This window comes from Poeciliopsis prolifica, unplaced genomic scaffold (assembly GCF_027474105.1).
Source record: "Poeciliopsis prolifica strain line A6 unplaced genomic scaffold, Auburn_PproV2 SCAFFOLD023, whole genome shotgun sequence".
NCBI lineage: Eukaryota > Metazoa > Chordata > Actinopteri > Cyprinodontiformes > Poeciliidae > Poeciliopsis > Poeciliopsis prolifica.
This window is the reverse complement of record NW_026562398.1, coordinates 7142124-7164969: the sequence shown is the minus strand read 5'-3', so window position 1 is coordinate 7164969 and position 22846 is coordinate 7142124. Positions and strand designations below refer to the sequence as shown.

Genomic DNA, 22846 nt, shown 5'->3' with positions numbered 1-22846 from the left:
GCAGCCATTGTACACTGTAAAAAAAGTGAGTAATTTACAGTAAATTTTACTGCATAAATATTGTAAAATTTTGGCAACCACAGCAGCCACCATTTTAGAGTAAATTAGAGACTTTTTTTTAAGAGTGTACAGCTCATACAGAGTAAAACCAGCTGACCAAATGTACTGGAATTCAGCTGGAGTTGCCAAGTAATGGGCTGGGCTTGGCTGGGGTTGCTAGGTAACGGAATGTGACTCAACAATCGGGAGGATTTGGAAACAGCTCTTTGTCCAGCCATAAACATAAACTTATTGACAAAAACTGGATGTGTGTGGGTTTAAAAAAAAACTTGAGCTGTTTTCAGAAGCAGTTGAGACCCTATTGGAAAAACAAAGATGTGAAAAATGAAAATTGTTTATAATAAATCCCTTTAGAATGCAAAATTGAATTTTTTTAGTAGAGTTTTGGCATAATTGATGTTCTGAGTAGGTTGTTCTTTCAGCATGTTTTTGAGTTTTTAAACTCCAGTTAACGATTAATCGACTGATAAATAATAATCGTTTCAGCACTTCAAATAATCTGAACCATTCCCTTTCCAACCCATTCATTAGTCCTCTAATTGCACTTCCCCATCTTGCCGGGAGGGGGCGCTGGGACCGAAAAGCCAGGTTAATAATTGGGGGGTCTCCAGCTCTGCCTGTGTCACATGGAAGCGCGGTAGCCGAGCTGAGGGGATGCGAGCTGAGATGGAGGGGGCTTAAGGGACCGAGGAGCTGAAACGTGGCAGTCGGAGATAATTTTGGAGTCGCATCATCATCAGCAGCAGCATCATCATCAGATAAGGATAAGGATAAAGGGGGTGGGTGGGGGGGGACGCGGACGCGCAGGTTGAGCTCTTCTCAGCCTCCCCTCTTGGCTGGGGCTGCGCGGACAGGATGCCACATGAAGTGCGCTGCATCCCCGCTCTGTGAAGCCCCTGAAGAAGGTCTGGGGATCATTATGCTCGCAGGGAGCTTGAGTCAGTCCGAGGGGAAGCAGAACCTGAAGGAAGCGACCGGAGCCGATGCTGCGCCTCTCCAAACCTCTGAGCTGAGTGAGTACGGGGGGCTGCTATAGCGCAAAGCAGAGTGTGACAGGCTGGAGGGAGGAGGAGGAGGAGGAAGAGGAGGAGAGGGGGGTCATTCATGTACATATAGATTCAGCTCGATAAGCATCTTTTATTCTTCTAGGAAATATAAGCTTCGTCTCTTTGTGTTTCCTCCATCCAACACAAACACACGTGCGCAGCCGCCTCAGCATCACCGCATCGCCTCTTTATTTTGGGCTTTAAAGCTCATTCATCTGAGAACTTCATTGTGTTTTAATGAGACGGAGGCGATCTGGCGATCCTTTTTTTTCCTGTGTGTGTTTGAATGTGGAGCAAATAAAGATCATTAACGTTGGACCCTCCTTTAGCTTTCCTCCCTCACCCCCATCGTGGCTGATTAATAGGGGGTGTGGAGGGGAATCTGGCTTTGTCGCGTTAGTTACCAGCTGACCTCGGGGACACAGCATCCTCACTTTGATCTGGAAATTAATCGGAAACGCTTTGATGATTAAAGGAGGCAGAAAAGGGAACCGGGCTCCAGGCTCAGTGAAGCAAAACCCTGAAAATAAGCACTGCATCATAATGGATTTTCTTTTCTTTTTTTTTTTTTTTTAGCTTCTACCTGCACCCAGAGACAAGATAAAAAACAAAAATCCCCTTGCATGGAGGTCGGTGTCAGTCGGCATCAGTGGAGTGCTGGTTTGTTACCTGTTGTCAGCAGCATTGCTGCAGCTTGAGCCCAGAGGCGCGGCGAGCCGGCCAGCCAACAGGCTGAGTGTGATTGATGCCTGCTGAGCTGTTACCATCATGAGCTAGCCTCCCTGGACACGCACACACAGAGAAGCCCTTCATGCTTGAACATCTTTATTTTAGCAAATGAAGAAAAAAGGAAGACACACACCCAGCAGGGGGGTTGGTAGGACACAAGTTCTGACTGAAAATGTAGTTAAAATTTCCAGTGTTTCCACACCTGATTGTCTGTTGATTGGTGATACAGATTCTAACATTTATTACATGTTCAAATGCTTTGTTTTGCTTTCACACTGAAAAATCTGTTCCCCTCCACGCCTGCGGTGGCGCTGCATCAAAAACCTGAATGAAAAGCACAAAAATCTAAACAACATAAACAAAAATGGAGTAGCATCAGATTTTAGCGGATGTAGGATTTCTTGTTCCTCTTTGGTGAAAGAAAAAAGAAAAAAGTAGATATGCGTGTTTCTTTCGGTTGTATTTACCCAGAATGCCCTGCGCTGTGGTCCACTTCCTGCTTTTGGAGCTTTCTCCAGCCTTCTTGCATCCACACATCCATTTGAACAGCAACAGAGTTCATTCAACCAAACCGAGACCTATGGGAGTTTTCATAATTCATAGTCCTTGTATACTCAGTTCTATTGAAAACCAAATTTGCAACAATTGTTACATTTTGATCTGCTGTGGTTCATTTTCGGCCTGCACTGTGTCAAATGAACCGAATTAATTGTAAAACCTGTTCCTCACTTCCCCCTGTGATGGGGTTGCATCAAGAACTACTGAAGGAAATTACCTGAAAGCCTCTGAAGAAGACATCAGAGGTTCTTCATGAAGAAACGCAACTTCCTTCTTCGCAAAATCTAAACAAAAATGGAGTAGTGTCAGATTTTGGAGTAAATAACGTAAAAACATGGATCCATCCTGCTTTGGACTTTGGTGGGGATCCCTTTGTGCGTTGCAAGGAGCCATACAGAGCTGACAATGAGAACTAGCGTCAGCTAACATGACTATGAGTCTACAATAGACTCGTGTTAATAACCTTTCTGTCAATATGCCAAAAGTCTATTGTATTTTGCAAAACTTCAACAGAAGCACTTTTTTTGCATCACAAAAAGTGGCAAAAGTCATGTGATCAATAGCAGGATGTTACTACTGGCTGAAACGTAAGAGAAGACGACAGGAAGTGGTTACAGCATCATGGCATGTCTTGCTTTTTACTGACTTTTTGCCTGAAAAATCTTATTCACATGTGATTTTAATTGGGTTTTTATTTAATGAAAATAATGCAATTACAAAATTGCCTTTTCTAAACATTAGCGAAATATCAAAGTCTTTGTGCACATTTGTAATGAAAACGCAGTTACTGATTTGCAAAAAATCTGTAACTTGTTAAGAAACAAAAAATTTAACCATAGCTGTGTTTTTGTTAATTGCCCAATTTGACATTTCAAAAATAAATTTGCTTGCTGAGAACACAGCGAAAAAACTCACGGTTTGTGATCAAAGATTTCCGCTATGATGAACTGTTTTTTTTTTTTTTTGGCAGCATCAAAATTGGTTTAATTGGTAAAACTTAAATGGAAACACTTTTTTTCGCATCCCCCCCAGTCACGTGATGAGCAGTCGGATGGTCAATGGCGGAAGCGATGAAGGAGGATGAAGGTTGTTTTTGTTTTTTTGGACAGCTGGCTCCAGAGCTCTCCCTGCATCACACAGTTCATAACGAAGTTGTCATTTAAACATTTTAAATCCAAAGCTCTTCTGTTAAATCGACAAAATGCTACATATGTAGCAGCTCCCAAGTAGGCGGGGCTTGTCGCAACGCCTGAAAAAGACGCCGCTGTCTCTTTAAATTATGAACTGTTTACAATCATCACTGGTGTGTTTTTTTTATTGACTAATTGCATGAGCAAGCGTATTCACATGTGCTTTTCATTTATTTCTACTTCGATGGAAACATTGAAATGACAAAAGTGTATTTTTCCAGCATTAGCAGAACATAGACAAAGATTTTGCAGACATTCGTGATGGAAACCCAGGTTTGTTTATAGGTGACAAACTAAAGTCTGAGGTGAGTTTAACTGATTTTGTGGAAAAGTCCGAGGAGTAGCTTTAATATTTGAACTGTTACATTTGTGTCGGCGGTGTTTGCTTGAGAGGCAGCGCTGTAAACACCAGACCCGAGTTGCACATGCAGGCTTCAGCCTTCTTCCTCACAGGGGCATGGTTAATCTTTGCAAGCAAACATTTGACCTAATTCACATTCTCACACAATAGCATCCTCCCCTCGCTCTCTCTCTCTCTCGCTTGCTCTCCCTTCCTCCCCCTAACACACACAAACACACACACACACTTAACCATGTCGCTGTTATGTGTGTCACTCCGAGGGTGAGGATTTTGCTCCACATCAACTCCCAGGTGGTTTATGAAAACCTGGGCAGATTGGCGGAGTCGGGCCGCCTGTTTCCAAACCGGCTCTGGTTTTATTAATAATGAAAACACATGTAAACGCAGAACATGTTCCTAGAAAATTAAACTCCCGCTGCTAAACGCGTTCCTCAAAGTGCCTTTTCCACGAGGATTACACCTTAAACGCTTGTCTGCCTTCAAGGCCTCGCCTGGCATTCTGAACAAAACCATAAACATTCGGCTAAAGGAGATTATAGTGACCTTTAAATGTGATATGAAATGTGTGCAGTCAAGCAAATGTGCTGTCTGGCGACTCTTCAGACTTCCTCCTAAGGCGTTTAGAGGATGAAACGGATCCAAGTCAACAGGTCAACTGAAACAAACAGCTACCTTTATGATTAATTTATTAATTTCCACAAACAGAAGATAAATTCCCAGAATGCCTCATGCTGGTGCTTATTTTTAACTGACTTTCAATTAAAAGAGTACAGAGATTCAGATTTGTGTGATTTAAGATGTTCAACTACTTGATTGTAAATCATTCCTCAAATCAAAATGTTTTCATTTTTTCACATTTTGTCATGTTACAGCCACAAAAAAACAAACACACAAAATCATAACTAAGTGAAATTGTAGACATTTTATTTACAAAATAAAATCTGGAAAACTTCTTTTATTTGTCTTAAGTTGACTGACTCGATTCCTTTTGCAATTATTTTTGGTAAAATTGTAGCTGCAAACCTTTTGTTTACCACATTTGATGATTAAACTCTAATTTTTTTTTACCTGTTTGTCTTTATAAAAGTCAGATTGGAGGAACACAAAGATTCCCAGATTAAGATCCACAACATTTTGACAATCGATTAATAAAACTGTACTAATTAATTGTGAATATGTTAAAATTTGAATCTAGATGCATTTAGATAAGTTATTAAAGCATTTTTTATACAAAATTTATTTCAACACGTTTCAACGGTGTGTGAGTAAAAACTAAACAAAGGCTGTTTTTATTATTTTGTTTTTTAATAATGCAAATAATTAAAGATTTAGTCTTTTTCAGCCTCTAACAGGATTTCTCCCAGATTATTTAGCTCCATCCATCAATTCCCACCAGCTTCTCTGTTCCTACTGCAGCAGCATGTCCCTGCAGCATAATGCTGCCACTACCATGTGGGGTTTAGTGTTTGCTGCATCCTATTTATGGCTTGTGGAGATCATTTGTGAAAAAACTTCCAGTCAGTTTTCCATAAATTCCTGGTTTTTGAAAGCAGAACAAACAATTTATCATCCTGTTATGAATCTCTGCATTTCCTCCAGAGTTGCCACAAGCCTGTCGTCTGATTCCTCTTAGGGCTTTAAAAAAAACACCCTGGCATTAAGTTAATGCTTTTTTGGTGTCTGAAAAGTGAGCCGTTTCAAAAATTTCCCAGTTGTTGAGTCACATTCCAGGGGCACTGTGTTGTTACGTAGCAAACCCGGTCAAGCCCAACCCATTACCCAGCAACCAAGCAGAATTCCAGCACTTTTGGTCAGCTGGTTATACCGCTGTACAATGGCTGCTGGAAAAGACAAGTGTCTTGTTCTTAACTTACCATTCAGAAACCACTTACTGGATCCTTGTTGATTGTGCAGGAGGCTCCACTAATGCTGTTCAAAGATGTGTGTTGCACATCTGTTTGCAGCTATTTACATGTCCATCCAAGTTGGGGGCGTGGCCAGCAGCATTTTATTTGGATTTAAAGTGACAAGACGCCCTAAACATAAACTGAACAGAGCGAAACTAAAATCTCATTATCTAAAAATTATTTTGAACATGTTCTGCAACGCCCGCAGATCTATCCTGATCTGTTTGAGGAAACACTGCAGATCACTTATAGGGTTTGCAATTGCAAGCATAATCTTTCATTTTCAGATGGCATACCTGAAAACTGAGTCATTCAGATACAGTTTTTTTAAACTTCACCTTTGACCTTCCTGTTGTGGTTTCTTGCCGTTTGTTCTCTGATATTTTCTGACAAACCTCTGACGCCGTCACAGAACAGCTGGATTTATCTTCAGATTAAATGACGTACAGTTTTAGGCAACCTTTGAAGACTGGACTGAACTCGAAAAACATGAAAGGAAATGTTCTACAGGGAAAAGGGAAACGATTTGGAAAGAAAATGGAAATGATGGAAAAGAAAGGATAGGGAAAAAGTGGGAATGGGAAGTAAGGAAGAGAAATTATTAAAGGAAAAGAATCAAGGCAGTAAAGTGAGTTAAAGGAAAGGAATAAAGTAAAGGAATGGAGTCCTCTTTGGGAAATGTGACATCTTGTTATCATCTTCAAACACCTGCCAGACGACGCCCACGCATGTCTTTCTTCCTCCCATCTTCTTTCTTTTCCTCCACACCTCCACCTTCCCCCTTTCTTCTCTCTCATTACGCTCTCTGTCTCCGCCACTCAGCTCTGTTGTCAAATGAGCAAAGATACAATTATCCTGACACGGTCGAGAAAAGATGCATATTGTTCTTTAAATCCAGCCTGATATTTCAGACTTTTCATGATCCGTGCATGATGGATTCTCCGCTGTGACATTTAAAGCAGTCCGCAGACAGCTACAGCTATTAAAACAAGTTTGATAGACATGCTGGGAAAACATATTCACTTTTACAAATCATACTTTAAAGATGTAATTATAATACTTGGGCATCTGCTGTTGAAATGTCCCTTATTAATGGAGTTTAATAATAATAGTAATGATGATAATCAAAGTGATTTGAAGCAGAAAACAAAGCTGTTGTGCTCCCGCTTGTTAGGATTCCCTGAACAAAGCGAGGAAGCTCAGATCAGCGTGCACAGAATAACCGAACAGGCCTGTGTGGGAAATCTGCTGCAAATTAGATTTCATGCTGGGAACAGTTGGATTCATGTCTGGATGTCTACTGAGGGAAATGCAAATTACCAAAAAAAAGTCTGCAAACCCGCAACAGTAGGAAGCAGAGCAAACTTTCACCATCTCTTTAATGTGTTTATTATGCTAACAAAAAGCTAGTTTCACTTTCAAATGTAATAATTACAAAGATGAAATATTGTAAAAAACAACAACTAGGTATGGCTGATTATGTCATTTAACATGAAAATGCTTTTTTTCCCCAAGGTAACAATTTTGATTAATTGTTGTCATGAGAATGTCACTTGATTATGACAACATATTAGATCTATGGGTAGAAAAAATGAGCAAATTTCTGCAGAATACTTAGACATTTTCTGAAATTGAGAAGGAAGTTTCTGAGTCTTAAAAATTTAAAATTAACAAAATGTTGAGATAAATTGCAGACATTTTCTAGGAAGAATAAGGAAATCTCACAACTTCAAAAAGTCAAAAGATTGCTGGAGAAAAACCCAGAAATATTTAATTTCAAATGTTCTTGAAAAAACATGAAAAGGGAATAAATTTATGCATGAAACTACACATTTTCTAGAAAAACACAAGAATACCTCTAAACTATAATGAATTTAAATTCCAGAAATATTGAGATTATTCTAAAACAAATTCTAGAAAAACACACAAATTTTTATATTTCTGCAAAAGAAATAGATTTCTTTCAAAAATAAAGAAGGACATTTCTGAGCTCCAGATATTGGAAATGTGGTTGGAAAACATCCAGAAATGTTTCACGTTGATCTCAAAAATGTTCTAGAGAACATAAAAAAAGGAGCAAATTTTCAAAGCACAAATTTTCTAGAAAAAAATCAAGACATTTTACAATTAATCTCAAAAATATTCTAGAAAAAAACAAGTTTCAAAAAGTCAAAAAAATATCTACTTTTGAAACTCAAAAATCTGAGTGTTTTTTTCTAGCAATTTTCTGATTAATCTCAAAATATTATAGCAAATTTTCACCTTTTCAAACTCAGAAATGTCAGTTTTTTAATGAAAATTTTGTGATATTATTGTTTTCATGCTCTTAGAATATGACATTGCAACCAAACAGTGTTTTGCAACTGAGATACTGCGAACAATACGACTATGAATTGATACATTTATACACTTATATTTATATTTAGTGTTTCTATGCAGCATGAGGCTTAAGAGCAATCAGTAAATAGTATTTATGGTTGGTGATGAAATCCAAAATTAGTGTATTATGTGTATAGATTCCAATGAAGTCAAAAAAGAGAAATAAACTTATTATTAGGAAACAATACCTCACTACCCTTTCCCTCTCAGACTAAAACATTTCATGTTGATTGCATCATTTTCTTCTTATATCACATTTTGTATATCTGTGTTGTGTATTTGTTGTGATAACCTGTTATTGTTGGAGTTAGATGCTGCTTCACGCCTGTGAATGAAGACAGCCTTGATAATTATTCAGACATGATCCAAATAATTGAGATTACTCGGTTATTTGTGACAGTAACGGCGTGGGAGGAGATGAAGAGGAGTCGCTGGTTGTCAGACGGCGTCAAACGAACCAGAGGATGTTTTTGTATCGGTGAAGGTTTTGATTAGTCTGAGAGAAAAAATCTGTGATTTTGATCAAATTATTTTTCTGTTCTGGAGAAACTGATAAAAAAAATATGGGAAAATATTCAGAATTACAGAATTTATTCCTAATTTTCTCTGCAGAAAAAGGTCATCCATCCATCCATCCATCCATCCATCCATCCATCCATCCATCCATCCATCCATCCATCCATCCATCCATCCATCCATCCATCCATCCATCCATCCATCCATCCATCCAATCACTGATCAAAATCAGTCAACCATCAAAACAACCATCCAACCAATCGTCCATCCATCTATCTATTTAGATCATAATCCCGTTCAGTACCAAATGATCTTTTTATTTTGTAAGTCCTGTTGTTTCAAATATTAACATATCCATACTGGGTATGTGGAGCTTTTTCAGGTATTAGTTGATTGATTTTCTCCAAACCCTCCTGCCTTTATTTTAACATCATCTGACTAAAACACCACTAAAGTTTAGTAAACTTCACATGTTTACATTTGTGATGTTGGGACAGAAATAAAAACTTTTTTCTAGCATTACTCTGAAACAACATAACATGTTTAACGTTACTTTTACTGAGCTGTTACCTCTACTTTAGTTTATCGACATCCTTCTTCTCATTTTGACAAAAACCAAAATACCAGAATAAACATGGAGGCCACTCTAAAGCGGTGCTTCAAGAAAGATGCTTTGTTCAAGGACATGATACAAACTGTAATCAGTTAAGAACAAAATAAATGTTTGAGAGAAAGAGAAGATATGCAGCTTGATCTGAAGCAGTCCTTATGCAGGACGCAGCCGTCTTGGCTCTGACAGACAAGTGAGAAACACACATGAAAACACAGTGTCATGGTAGACAGATGGCATGATTTGACAGAGATCAGACTTGTTTGCTTGGTCTTTTGGTGCAGTTCTGTGTTTTTTGTTGTTTATTTATAACATATTACGCTGCCAGAAGAAATTACGTGGCAGGCGGCGAGGAGCAGAGAGTTGGGGGGAGGGAAGAAAGGCGAAATGTTTCTGTATGCTCATTCTGCTTTCACACTCGTCTCCGTCAGTGTTTCAGGTTCCTCTGCCTGCTGGCATGTTCGGCTCTGACTCACTGCAGCTCCGATGCATGTTTGTTGGTTCTACAGCGGTTCAAATGTAGAGGGGGGTAATTATTTTTCCATATGGATCAACAGTTGTGTGACAAACAGATCGACTGATCTTTCCCTCGGCCAGATTCAACCAAACAGGCGTCATTTTACTGTTGTTTTGCTGAAAATAAACACCTGAAAATTTGTGTTTGTGGGAAGTTGTGCTGTTGATGTCTGTAACTGTGACATAGTAATCCCTAAACATGCTAAAGCAGAAGCAGGGGCCTCAGGCTGGATGTCTATTCACTTCACTGCTTCTGCGCGGGATGGGAAATCAGACTGTCCTTCTTTTCAAACCACTGCTCTCCTTATGCCTTCAACACAAAGAGGACATTTTTTAATTCTGGTTGCGCTGCTTTTTGAGCTGCAAACGATTCATTTTTATTAGTTTAATAAGTCCGAGTAAGTCTTTCGTGTTGCAGTTTGGCCGCCATTCAGCAGAGGGCGCCACTGATCATTTTAAGCTTGACAAAAAAAACAAAGATGGCGGCGGGGCCGAAGCGTAATGGCCAAGAATGAACGGTCGAGATGAAGTCCGTATGGGAGGAAAATGCACTTTATGCGGTTCAGTTTTAAAATAAAACACGATAAACTTCTTATTTTATCACCGTAATAACGCTCATTCAGCCGAGCTTTATGGCTAGCAGTGTTAGCATGTTAGCTTACATCAGTAATTCAAACATTACCGAAGTGCTAAGAGAAAGGAGAAGACAGAAGAGCGGAGGCCACAACAGAATAATTTTAGCATGAAGCTATTGAGCCCGGTTGATTTTAAGGTCTGGTGAGTTAATTCACTTCATAGAGCAAAGTTTTAAAATTCATTCAAGAGCAAACACAGAAGGTACTTTTGTATTCATGGGAAAATTTTTCACATATTTTATTCTTTTCATCTTTTTTGTGTTGTGTTTTATAAATATGTCTTCAGTTTAATGTCAGAAAAACAGAATTTTTAATATAATCACTGAGTATGTTATACAGCTGATAATGTCAAAATGAAATTAAATAAGTTGTCTTTGATTCAGCATACTATGAAACATTTTCCCCTAACAATTAATTGATAGGCAACTCGGGTTGCCTATCAATTAATTGTTAGTTGATCAATAAGATCAACTTTAGATTAACTCATTGATAACTTGCATCCTTACTACTGATATTTTATTAAAAATGTTTAAATTCAGCATATTATGAAACATTTTGTCTGTTATGCTATAAAAAGTCATCTTGATAAGAGAAAATTCAGGTTTTTAAGAAAATGGATGCCTATGAATTAACTTAGTCCATAGATAAGATCTGTCAATTATAGACAGAGTCATTCATTAATAACTTATTTGTAATGATTTAGAAAGGTCAGACAACGTTGTAATTAAGCACTTCTCCGTTTCTGCAGATCCCAGTGAGACCGTGGCACTTCGCTGCGTGCATGAGTGTAAGGGTGTAAGTGTGTGTGTGTGAGAGCAAGTGAGCGCCAGCGCTCCCACATGGCCTCCATGCAGGACGGGCTGAACTTCACGGCTCCTCCCTACGGCAAGGTCCTGCTGCTGGGCGCTATCGCTGCTGCCTCAGCCTTTGTTGTTACCATCCTTATTGTGGTGCTCTGCGTGGGCTGCCAGAGGTGAGAGCAACACTGCATGATCCGTGCATTTTAACCACTGCTTGTAAATCCACTTTTAGTTAAAAATGCACCAGAGGTGGGAAGAATACTCCAAATGCTGAAAAACACAATCAGAGCAAATATTAAACCAAAACTTTTGCACAAATAAACCTTTGTCTGTAAATACGCTCTACCAAGAACTCCTCATAGTTCACTTGGTTCAGATTCTTTAAAAAAAATCAAGTCCTTCCATTTATTAATCTAAAAAATAACCAACAGATCATCTCTACACTGTATTGCTATTAAATCAAACAGAAAGACTTGTGCTTTTTCCACATTTTGATGTTAAAAGTATTTAGCCATCAAAACGCATTCTTTGTTACAAATAATCAAGAGTTCATTAAAGGAATGCCATGTTATTTCATTTTAGGCAATACAATGAAAGGAATTATTTGTTTATTTGCATCTTTTGAAGTATTTTTAATATTGTTTATAAATCATTTAATGAAAAATCTGCAGAATGTGTCAATATTTTTATGTGACTAACCAATTAATCGTCAGAATGATCGATTAATTGATAGCTAAAAATTATTATTAGTTGTAGTTGTAAAGCGAATAAATTCTATTTAATTTTAAGAATGCTCTTCCTAATGTGATAAAACCATTTTATCTTCAAACAGAGCAACTTCTTCTCAACTAAAAAATATCAAAACATTTTCACTTCTGTCTTACCAATCATGTCTGAGGCTTTTGCAACATTTAACCATTTTGAAATAAAAAGAGATTCATATTCGAAGCTTGTTACATCTTAATGACTGAAAGTTATGATTTGATTTAAAGCTTTTTGGATTTCTACATTAAACCAAATAATAATAAAACTGACATTTAACTCAGAGAACAACCTTTTGAACACTGTACAGAATTTGGCAACAGACTGCGCATGGTTTTTAAATGTCGGGACATTGCCTGGTTGCAGGAAAATTAGCTGTAACTATATTGTTTAGCAAAGCTGTTCCAAGTGATCTGGAAAGAAGAGGGTGAAAGATCAAATCAAACTCATGTTCATGCTCTTGCATGCCCAACGGTTGCATAGAAAAAATAAAAAGAGAAATGCTTTAAAAAAGCTGTGAAATAACCAACAAAGCTGCTCCTCAGACTGATAATGAAATGTTTTTCAAATCTCTTCTTTAGCTGCTGTAAGTTAAACTACTTACAATTTCTCAACCCTACAACTACTTCTTTTTTTTTTTTGTTGTTGTTAAAAATAAATTTTTCTCTCCCTGCTGTGACTAAGTTGTAATAAATTGTCAGATTTTTCATCGACAGAAACATTATTTGTAAATGAACAACCATTTCTTCTTTGGAAATGCATTCAGCTCTTGACTTAATGTGCTTTGCTACTCCCACCACTGGCAGGCATATGTGCAAATGTGAATCAGTGCCGTTCTCTTGAATGCAATCGTACAATGACTCAGCTTTGTACTAAAAAAAAAAAAAAGAAAAAAAAAAGGAGGACTCGGGCACAAAAGCTGCACACTATCAGAGCATCAGATTTGCATCCTGTATGACAGAGCGTTTGTGTTTTATCACAGGAAGGGGAAGACGCACAATGTCCCCGGTGAAGGTGGAAAACACCGCCTCATGGACATGGTAGGTATCAAAACAATCATAATATCTTAATTGGACTGCAGCCAACATATCTAAATTTAGGAAAAAAAGTAAGAGTGATTTAATACTCCTTTATGGTAACAATGATTATTTGTGGGGATGCACTGATTTATCGGCCGGACGATTTCCTAATTTTGGGCGATTAGTGATAGGCTGATACTTGCATGTGAAGCCAATCTTATCCACCAGTCTTAAAATACCAAACCAAAACTTTTCATCAAAAAACAAGTTTTGTTCCTGTTTAGAAAATTTCTTTTCAAAATGTCAAATTGTGCAATGATATGGTCAATGGAAAAGTAGATAATGGATTCTTCAGAGATTTTTGAGTTGTTTCCTTCAGTAGTTAGTGGTGCAGCGCCCCTAGAGACGAGGAGGGGAATGGGTTTTTCAAACGGTTTGGTTTATTTGACAGTGTAGTGTAAAAGTGAAAAATTAACAAATGCTGCAATTTTGGTCCCCAATAAAACCAAATCTACTGGACTATCAGGCATGGAAACAACTTTAGTGACCATTTTGACACGACTGTCAGCACCTGGATCACCAGAAGCTCAGACAAGTCGATTGCAGAATTGACCTCTTGGTGAAGAATGCTTCATGGTTTTTATAGTTGTGACCCACATACTCAGTTCTATCTACAAATGCATTTTCCTCACAAACATTGTGCCAATTAAGGAGAAATCAGAAGGTTTTCCAGTGGTATATGAATTGCTGCCAAAACGTATTGTTACATTAAAAAAATAATCAACCAAACTTAATGTTTAAAGTTTTGTGCTCAGTTTAATTTAACATTACATGAATTTAGCCTTGTTGGTTTCTCTGTGTGTGTTTCAGGGTATACTCAAGCAGTCAAAGCTGCGGTCCATCAGTAAATCTGACACGGAGATGAACAAGATGAACTGCAATGGCAAAAGTGAGTGCATCTCTCACATATAAACCTTGTTGTGTGCTCCTGTAAAGTGTACCTCATTGTTGTCATGGAGAAACTATTGTTCTTGTTTCAACTGCATGACAAAATAATTTCTGTGTCATTCAAGTTGATTTTTGGGACATGAACACAAAGCATCGGGGTATGCACTGTAAGTATCATTTATTTGTAACCATTAAAAACACCAAAGTTTGAGTTTGAAGGTCTTTGCAGTGTTTCCTGGACTCTTTAATACACGTTCTGGCCCAAATTCCCTTAAAATATGAGCAAATCTGAGGACGTAAGATGAGAAATGTACCCGCAAACAGAATTCACATCGTAGTTAAGATTCAGCTTTTTTTAATTAGACTGTTCAGACCTAATTTATGAGCATTTCCCTCTCAAAGAGAGAAATGCTGGAATCAGAGCGCCAAGGCGACTCCTGGAGCTCCATCACTCGGAGTCAACAGGGAGCTGCGTTTGTGGGCACCGTGACAGGCGCCCAGGAGGATTTGAAGAGATAGAAACATATGTCCTGCCTTATATTTGTCCCGCTTCCACGGCAGTGTGATGAAGCCAGTTTGGATCCTTATACTCAAACATCTATGTCAGTTCCCAGTTTACTGTCTCTTTCAGACAGGGCTGCGACTACCAGTTACTTTAGTAATCAATTATTCAGACGATTGATCAATTAATCGGGTAAAGGAGGTATATATATTTTTTTTACAAAATACAGAATATATTAAAATACGCAAATAATACAATTCTTTTATAAATAAGAAAATAAATTTATTGCCAAAAATCCACAACATTCCTTTAGTGTTCGCTTGATCATTTGTAGCAAAAGATGCATCTGCAGCTAAAAAACTGCAGTCAATTTGTTGATTATTTTTTCATTAATAATTGGACACCAAAGGTGATCAATAGGATATTTATTTTTACGGAATTAGAAACAGGTGTAGCTAAAAATGACACTGAAATTCTGGTTGAACATAACTCCAGACAAGGAAGGATTTTCATCTTAGACGCAAAACGTGTATACTTTTGTATATTTTTGGCTTATTACAGCTATAAGCTTGTGTAGTCCAGTTGATGTAGTAATCGATTGCTACATTAGTTGACAATTATTTCAACAATCAATTAATCCGATTAATCATTCAGCCCTGCTTCAAATACTTTTCTATCTTCCCTGGAGGGGGAGCTAGAAAAGATTGGAGCATCTCCATCTCTACCTTTGTGACACGATTCTATATTATTCCTCTGAATAGTTTCTCTGAACTATTCCTTTTCCATTGACTAGTGTTCTAATTTCACTTCTCCATCTTCCCAGAAGGGGGCGATAGGAAAGAAAAGGCGTATTAATAATTGGGGGGGTCTCTAGCTCTGTCTGTGTCACATGAGTCTGCATCCAGTTAGCGATTAATCGATTAACCAACCATTTATTTGTGTGGCACATTTCAGCAACGAGGCAGCTCAAACTGCTTTACATCATAAAAACACAAAAATACAAAGTTTTAGAAATTACTACCAATTACTAATTTAATTGACAATTATTTCTCTAATCAATTAATCACGATTAATCAGCGTTTTCAGTATTTCAGAGATACTTCAAATACTATTCCTTTTCCGATTCATTAGTCTTCTAATTTCACTTCCCCGTCTTCTCAGCAGGGGGCTGCTACATCGCCAGGTGGTGATCATTTCAATAATTGATTAATCACGATTTGTTCGATTAATCGTTTGAGCCCTACTGTCAGATTTTCCTTTCTCCCATGTTCGTAAACCCTTTGAGAATCAATGGAGGGATGTGAATTCTGTTTTCTGGAGGGTGTCAGCTGCACAGAGAGTATAACAGCCGCCAGCATGAGCCCTGCGGAGGCATCTTAAGAAACGTCCAGCCAGCATGGACCTTCTGCCGCTGCCCAGCCGCCGGTCTAACTCTGACCTTCGTTCTCAAGGCAGGCAGCTTCCCCAGATCCCCTCTGGGACTGGAGAGGACAGCGAGCACACTTATTCAGAAGTGGGCCAACGTTCCTCCACTGCACGTACTGACGATGCCCTCTACGCCATGGTAGGCAGGGCCGGGCAGACGGACACTCCGGCCCCTCCGGCCGTTCCCGCCAACACCCCGGCGCCCCCGGACCCGGACGGCGAGGTGGACGGAGCGCTGCCCGAACCCGAGGCCCCGGTCATGTCTCCCCCACACCCTCCGGAGACGGCGGAGTACGCCTGCGTCAGGAAGCTGAGGAAGGCTGAAAAGGCGCCTCAGAAGAGGGACAGTGGGACGGACATGGCAGAACCGCCTGCCCCACCTCCACGCCACGGGCCACCGTCGCATCCAGCCCCCCCGCCGCCTCACCCCCACAGCACAAAGTTGCCTCGTAGAAACATTGAGGCCTTCAATGTCCCATCATTCCCAAAGGTTGGTACAATTTATTCCATCATTTGAAATCTTTTGCTACATTTCTACAGAGTTAACACTGAAAAAGGTTTCCTTCCTGGATGTTCAGCTCTCAGATTTCCTTTTGAAGACGAGTACCACGACAAATTTTCTAGAAAAAAACTAATTTTTAGATGTCAGCATTTTTTTTTATTGCTGAGTTTCAAAAGTCAAATATTTTCAAGAAAAAAAACCTCAAATTTTGAGATTAATCTCAGAAATTTTCTAAAAAAATTTCAAAAGTGCAAAACTTGAAAGAAAACCCATTTCTTTCAGTTTCCTGAAGGAGCCATGTTTTAATTTTGATATCAGTCTCAGAGATTTTCTAGAAAAACAACTTTAGTAAAGCCCGCCTCATGCTTCATCCGAAATGTTGAAATTGACGCTCACTGACGTCGTAGGTGACGAACATCACATCTAATGGTGCGTTCAGGTAAACCGGGAATTCGTAGCTCAGATCTGGGTTTGACGTTAGACCCGAGGCAACAGCGATTTAGTTAAGACTTTAGAATTTCAACATGGCGAAGCCCTCAAACATTATCTGCAATACCGCTTACAAACATCACTTTGAGCTTTACTTTCCATAGACAAACATCAGTTGTAATTAGTCCAGTTCAGAGTTGAAGGCGCTACATGTCACACTGATTTTAGAGGCAATCTTACTTTTGTGTCTTGCGAAAGAAAATTATGTTGCTCCTGTTGATGTGAGCGCCGCCTTGCAAGTTGTAACTGAGGGTAGTTGGAGTTGCTCCCAGTTTCCCAGTGGTTCGATTAGGTTTGGCATCACAGTTGATTTTTCAAACTAGGAAGTCGTAATTTCCCAGTTTCGGGTACAAGTGCAACATGTCATGAACTTTAGGTCATGGTTGTGGATGCGAGCTGATGCTCCAAAAACAGGAAGCAAACCACAACGCAGGGCATTATGGGTGAAGACAACCAAAGCAGACGCGAGAGTCTAAAGCTACTGGAAGAAAAAAAAACAAAGAGAAACCCTATTATTTACATTTTCCTTCAGTAGTTCTTAATGCAGCGCCCCCACAGCGGAGGAGGGGAAACGTTTTTTTTTCAGTTAGTTTGAATCGTATGATACTGCAAACGTAAAATCTTTTTTGTGTATTTTTGTTCTATTTTCCAGTCTGTTTTCTTTATGCACTTGAAATGAGACAAAATGAGCTTACAAGAAACATCTCAGCACTATATAGGAGCTTGTTTTAGTCAATAATACCTTAATATTGATGAAAAAGTAAATATTTCACTGGCAGATTGTGTCGCTTATCACATGAGAAAAATATCTTGTAAGTGAAATAATCTGCCAGTAGAACTAGAACTTTTTCATCAATAGTAAGGAACTGTTTACTTAAATTAAGCTCCGACATCTTTCTGAAATGTTGCTTTTCAGAAACAATAGTAATAATTTTGTCTTATTTTGAGTGTATTAAGGTATTTTCACTGGAAACTAGACCAGAAATACTCTGTAAACCTTTCCAGCGTGGCGTTTCTGTGAGGTTTCCTCTTGGCGGAGGATCTGCGTGGCTGTAATTGTGCCAGATGCAGTTTCCCCGGCTGTTCTCATACGCTGGCACTTCTGCTTAAACCTCTTTGAAGTCCAGGCTGTGAACCTGTTTATTTGTGGTCGGGTTCTTGTCTTTCTGCCCTCGGTGGTGTCACCTCCTCCATATGTTCGTAGCAGGTTGGCTGGCTGGTTTTTACTGTACATGCACGGCTCTTTGCTCCCCTCCAGGAGACAGTGGGACGCCATTTGCTGCCCCCGCTTGAGGTCAGAAAGGTCGCGCTGTCTGCTGTGACCCGAGTTCATTTACACGCACAGTTCACAGGCTTACAAGCGTACGCAGTTTGCTCACAGGTCTGACCGCCACAGATTTCCTTTTGGATGATGCAACTCGCTGAAATTGAGTCATCTACAATAAAAGCACCTGCTTCCTCACAGGTTCCACCTTTCAGGGAAAATCTCTTCAGCGCCGCATGAAATCCATTCAACACGACTCCAACACTACACCATTTCTTAAGAGAGGTTAATTTGTCACCCATGAGTCCGTTTCAAAATGCAGTTTTCACTGCGGGAGCGGTCTTCCCGTCTCCGCAGCAGCATGCCTGAACATGTGACCAACTCTGTCCTAAAGCATGGCTTGTTGCTGTGCTGACAGGAAGTGATGTTTATGGGCAATGGAGAGCAGTACATCTGGAAGCCTCCAGAGGATGAGGACATGCTGATGCTCCAGAATAAAGCGCTGGGTCCACTGGGAGCCCATTTAGTGGAGAATATACAACCGTCTGCCGCAGTGGTGAGTGACGACTCGTAATGCGATTCAAAATGTTTGTTGTTCTCTACCTCTAATACGTCTACAAATCAATTTACTTACATCCATTCAATGCCGTAAAGTATTCATTCCCGTTGAACTTTTTTAGATTTTTGTCCCAAACTAATGGCCCAGTCAAAGTAATGCACGATTATGAAGCAGAAGGAAAAGGATATAGGATTACACTGCAAAAACACAAATTGTTACCAACTATTTTTGGTCTAGTTTTTGGTGCAAATGTCTTAGTGACAAATCCAATTTACAAGTAATTTTTCAGCAAGAAATATGAGCTTGATTAAGTCAATAATTCCTTAATATTGATTAAGAAGCACTAGTTACACTGGCAGATTATTTCACTTATAACTTCTAACAAGACATTTTCCCATGTTATAAATAAAATAATCTCCTTGTGGAACTAGTACTTTTTAAAAGTCAATTTTAAGAAATTATTTACTTAAAACAAGCTCATACTATTGTAGCCTTTCTTTAACAATAATTTAAAAAAAACATGCAGTTTTGAATTTTTTGTCAGAGTAAGAACAGAATTTGAATTATTCTTTCTTCTGCAAGTTTGAGTCACACAAATTCAGTTCAGAGGCCAAAAATGGCCCACGGACCGCACTTTGAACACCCCGAGACTAGAAATGTAAACAAAATATCTGACTTTCTTCCTTACAATCAAAAATATCAGGTTTTAAACAATGTTTTTTGTACATTTTAGTGTCTGAAATGAAAAAAGTGTAAAATATGTTGCAGATTGTAGACGTTTACAAATATGTGTTTTACTAATCGTACTAGAGCTGTTTTATTTTAGCTTCAGCGCTTCGGGGCTTTACTGAAACAAGTCAGGTTTCTTTAATTGCTTGGTGACGCTGATGAAAACACAAACGGTATCAGAATGTTGGTGTCCATGAAGCTTTTCAAGAAAAGCTGAAAACTGGTCAATGAGCTCCAGTGTTTTCTGCCTTTTCTTGTTGGAAGGTTTGTTTGTTTGCCGCTGGTGTTCGGTTTTGAAGAGAGGATTCCTCTTTTCCTTTGCTGGTGATTACTTTTAATGGAGGTCATATTTGTGCATGTGTTTCTGCCGCAGAGTTTTATTTTCTTTCAGCTCCCTGAGGTTCTTTTTCACTGCATTGCTAGATGGATTGGGAAACATTTAGAGTTGTAGAGAAAACAGCTTTAATATTATCATCCTGTTCTGTCCAGAGAGTTAATTTCATTGGACTTGAACTATTTTTGCAGAGCTGAATACAAACAAATACTTTTGCAAAACAACGTATGCAAAAATTATACTCCAGTATGAGTAGCACTACTTCAACTTATTTATTCTGAAAAGTAGCAGGAAATTAACTAAAGTAGGAGTAAAAATTCAGGTACAGAGTAACCTATCAGAACATTTTTGGTCACACCGTGAAAACAAGATCTAACCAAGTAATTTTGGTCTAATTATGTTACAAATATTTTAGTACACTTGAAATAACTAAACTAACTTAGAAGTAACGTTTCAGCAAAATATAGGAGCTTGTTTGAGTAAATAATTCCTTGATACTAATGAAAAAGTTCTAGTTCCACAGGCAGATTATTCCACTGATAGCAAGACATTTTCCCAAATTACAAGAGAAATAATCTGTAAATTTTCAAATCAAAATTAAGGAATTACTGACATAAAACAAGTTCTATATCTTACTGAAAAGTAACTTGTAAATTTGTCTAATTTGAAGCGCACTGAGATATTTGTACTAGAAACTAGAGAACCAGTCAGTTTGTGTTTTTGCAGTGGAGCAGCTGTTTGCACCAGGATCCTTGAACATCTTTTTAACATCTCTGACTGATTCCAGGTGGCTGAGATGTACTCCAAAGTGTGCAAACCTGGAAAGAAGAAGAGAGCGATGCCGGGTTCTCCCCCGGCGAACCTCGGCTTCCGGACCTTGGGTCGAGGCGACCGGGACCGAGACGGTGGATTCAGCGTTGTGGTCAAACCGCAGACATGGGCCCCTCAAGAGGGCAAAGCGGTCGGGGGCTCCCTGGACGACCACTGCTACGAGTCCATCGGCACGGAGGAGTGCGACCCGGCGTACGACAACATGGAAGGCGGGGGCGCCTGGAAGCGCGAGCGGCCCCCGAACACATGTGCCACGCTGCGGCCGAGGAGGAAGAAAGCCCAGCAGCCCCTGCAGCAGCAGCACCCCCCGCCGCCGCCGCCCACGCAGCAGACGCCCAAGTTGCAACACCTTCCTGCCAAAGCCTTGCTGCTGCCGGGGGAGAACCTGTACGAGAGCATCGGCGACCTGAAGCAGGGCTCCGCCACCTCCAGCACCACCACCATCTTCACCTTCAACGACGGCATGGAGATGTACGTTACAGGGCTCTGAGGCAGCGGCTGCACTGTGACCCCCCTCTGAGCTGACACTGCTGGGTCCCATCATGCTCACCACACATACTGTTTACATTAAAGTCATGACATCAGGCCTTTCATAGGCGCCACGCTGCAAAAACACCACATATCACCAAGTACTTTGCTCCTGTTTCTATTGCAAATGTCTTAGTAGACGTGAAATTAGGCAAAACAAACTTACAAGTAACTTTTCAGCAGGATTTGGCAGTTTGTTTTATGGCAATGATTATTTTGAGATGTCCTGACCTTATTGACCTAAAACAAGCTCCAACATCTTTTTCCTAAAAGTTCCTTGTAAGTTAGTTTTTTCTGACTTTAAGTGTAGTAAAATATCTGCTACACTGGAAACGAGATGAAAGGAATGTTTAGTGTTTTTGCAGTCCAGAGGAACTTGGGTGATAATGTTGATCTGTTTTGACCTGGGCTGAATACAAAGTCCTGTCTGCAAACCTTAAAGGAATCCAAAGGTAGTGAATAATAAATGAGCACAAGACCATTGCAGAGTGATCTGTAGGTAAACGGTAGCACTTCAGTTTTACTGATACATCTGTGCAAAGCACAAAGAAGTCAAAAGCCTAAATTCTTCCTCAATTCTACCGGGTAAAAATAGTCCCATGTTCGGTCCAAACTGGACCTCTAATTGGGGAAATATTTTAGTAGCACTTAGTCTGTGGTGAACAGGCCTTCCCTGTATATTTGATCAGGATAGAAATCAAATTAACTATTAATCAAAACACTTGAAAGCTCAGGGACTAAGAAGAAAAACTAATTATTAAGAGTATTATAATGAAAAATTGCACATTTTTGCATCCTAAAAGCTTCGACAAATTGAGACCATTTTCACCTTAACAGAAAAAAAAGAGAGCCAATCGGATTCTTCCCTCCATGAAGTTTCACTCGACATGGACTGAACACTGTCTCCACTGCTGTCTGTATATGAAGTGTTTTACTTTGTTGATCCTGTTCCTGCACTTTGCCTGCTACGAGTTGCATGCCTAAAAAAAAAAAGCAAAAACAAATAAAAAAAATAACAAGCACTGTCATGTGGTTTCTCTATATGAATGTTTTTATTTTCTTTTGTAGTTGGTTGTTTACTGTTTTTTTTTGTTGTTGTTTTTTTTTCTGTTTTTACTGTGTTGCTTTATTTCTCTGTGGAGCTCTAAGCCGGTTTGATGAAGGATGTGTTTAGCTTGGCGGAGTTTAGATGCTCTGCTGCGGCCCAAATGAATCCAGGAGAACGGTCCGCGCCCCCCTCTCGCCCCCCACTTCAACACGCCCCTGTCTGCTCAGTCACATCTGTGGATCATCCCTGCCTTGTGGTCATATGAATCCGCTTGGGTTTCCATCAAAGTGCAGCGCGGAGAGCTACGACAGGAACTGACTTGTGTTAGCTAACGTCACGTCTCATCATCGCTCCATTGATGAACGCTCTCTCTGTTATCAGTGTTAAAATATATCGCAAAAAATAAACTAAAAGAGCATCAACCTTTCCCCCTTACAAAACAATAAATTTACATCCAAAACCTGAACAATAACGGCGACTTCACTCAACCAAATATCCCCCAACAAACAATGTGATTATACTGTAATGTTGATGCAACGTGTATGTACATGACAAAAAGAGAAAGAATAATAAATATATCATCAGTGTCAAGAAATCTA

At 39.4% G+C, this 22846-nt stretch overlaps 1 protein-coding gene across 5 annotated transcripts; it reads left to right on the top strand.

Annotated features, from left to right (window-relative positions):
• Window positions 1-687: 687 nt before the first annotated feature.
• Window positions 688-22846, top strand: si:dkey-70p6.1 (uncharacterized protein LOC570575 homolog). 5 transcript variants are annotated; one of them, XM_055045843.1, is made up of 8 exons: window positions 688-1073; window positions 11256-11480; window positions 13052-13109; window positions 13959-14037; window positions 14162-14203; window positions 15990-16453; window positions 18637-18774; window positions 20628-22846. In XM_055045843.1, exons 2-8 carry the CDS (start codon window positions 11347-11349, stop codon window positions 21159-21161), a joined length of 1449 nt encoding a protein of 482 aa, XP_054901818.1. In that variant the 5' UTR covers window positions 688-1073; window positions 11256-11346; the 3' UTR covers window positions 21162-22846. The 5 variants fall into 5 exon arrangements, with proteins under 5 accessions (XP_054901818.1, XP_054901822.1, XP_054901821.1 ...); XM_055045844.1 differs by lacking the exon at window positions 688-1073 and adding an exon at window positions 10357-10649; XM_055045847.1 differs by lacking the exon at window positions 14162-14203 and having other exon boundaries at window positions 13959-13992; window positions 15900-16453.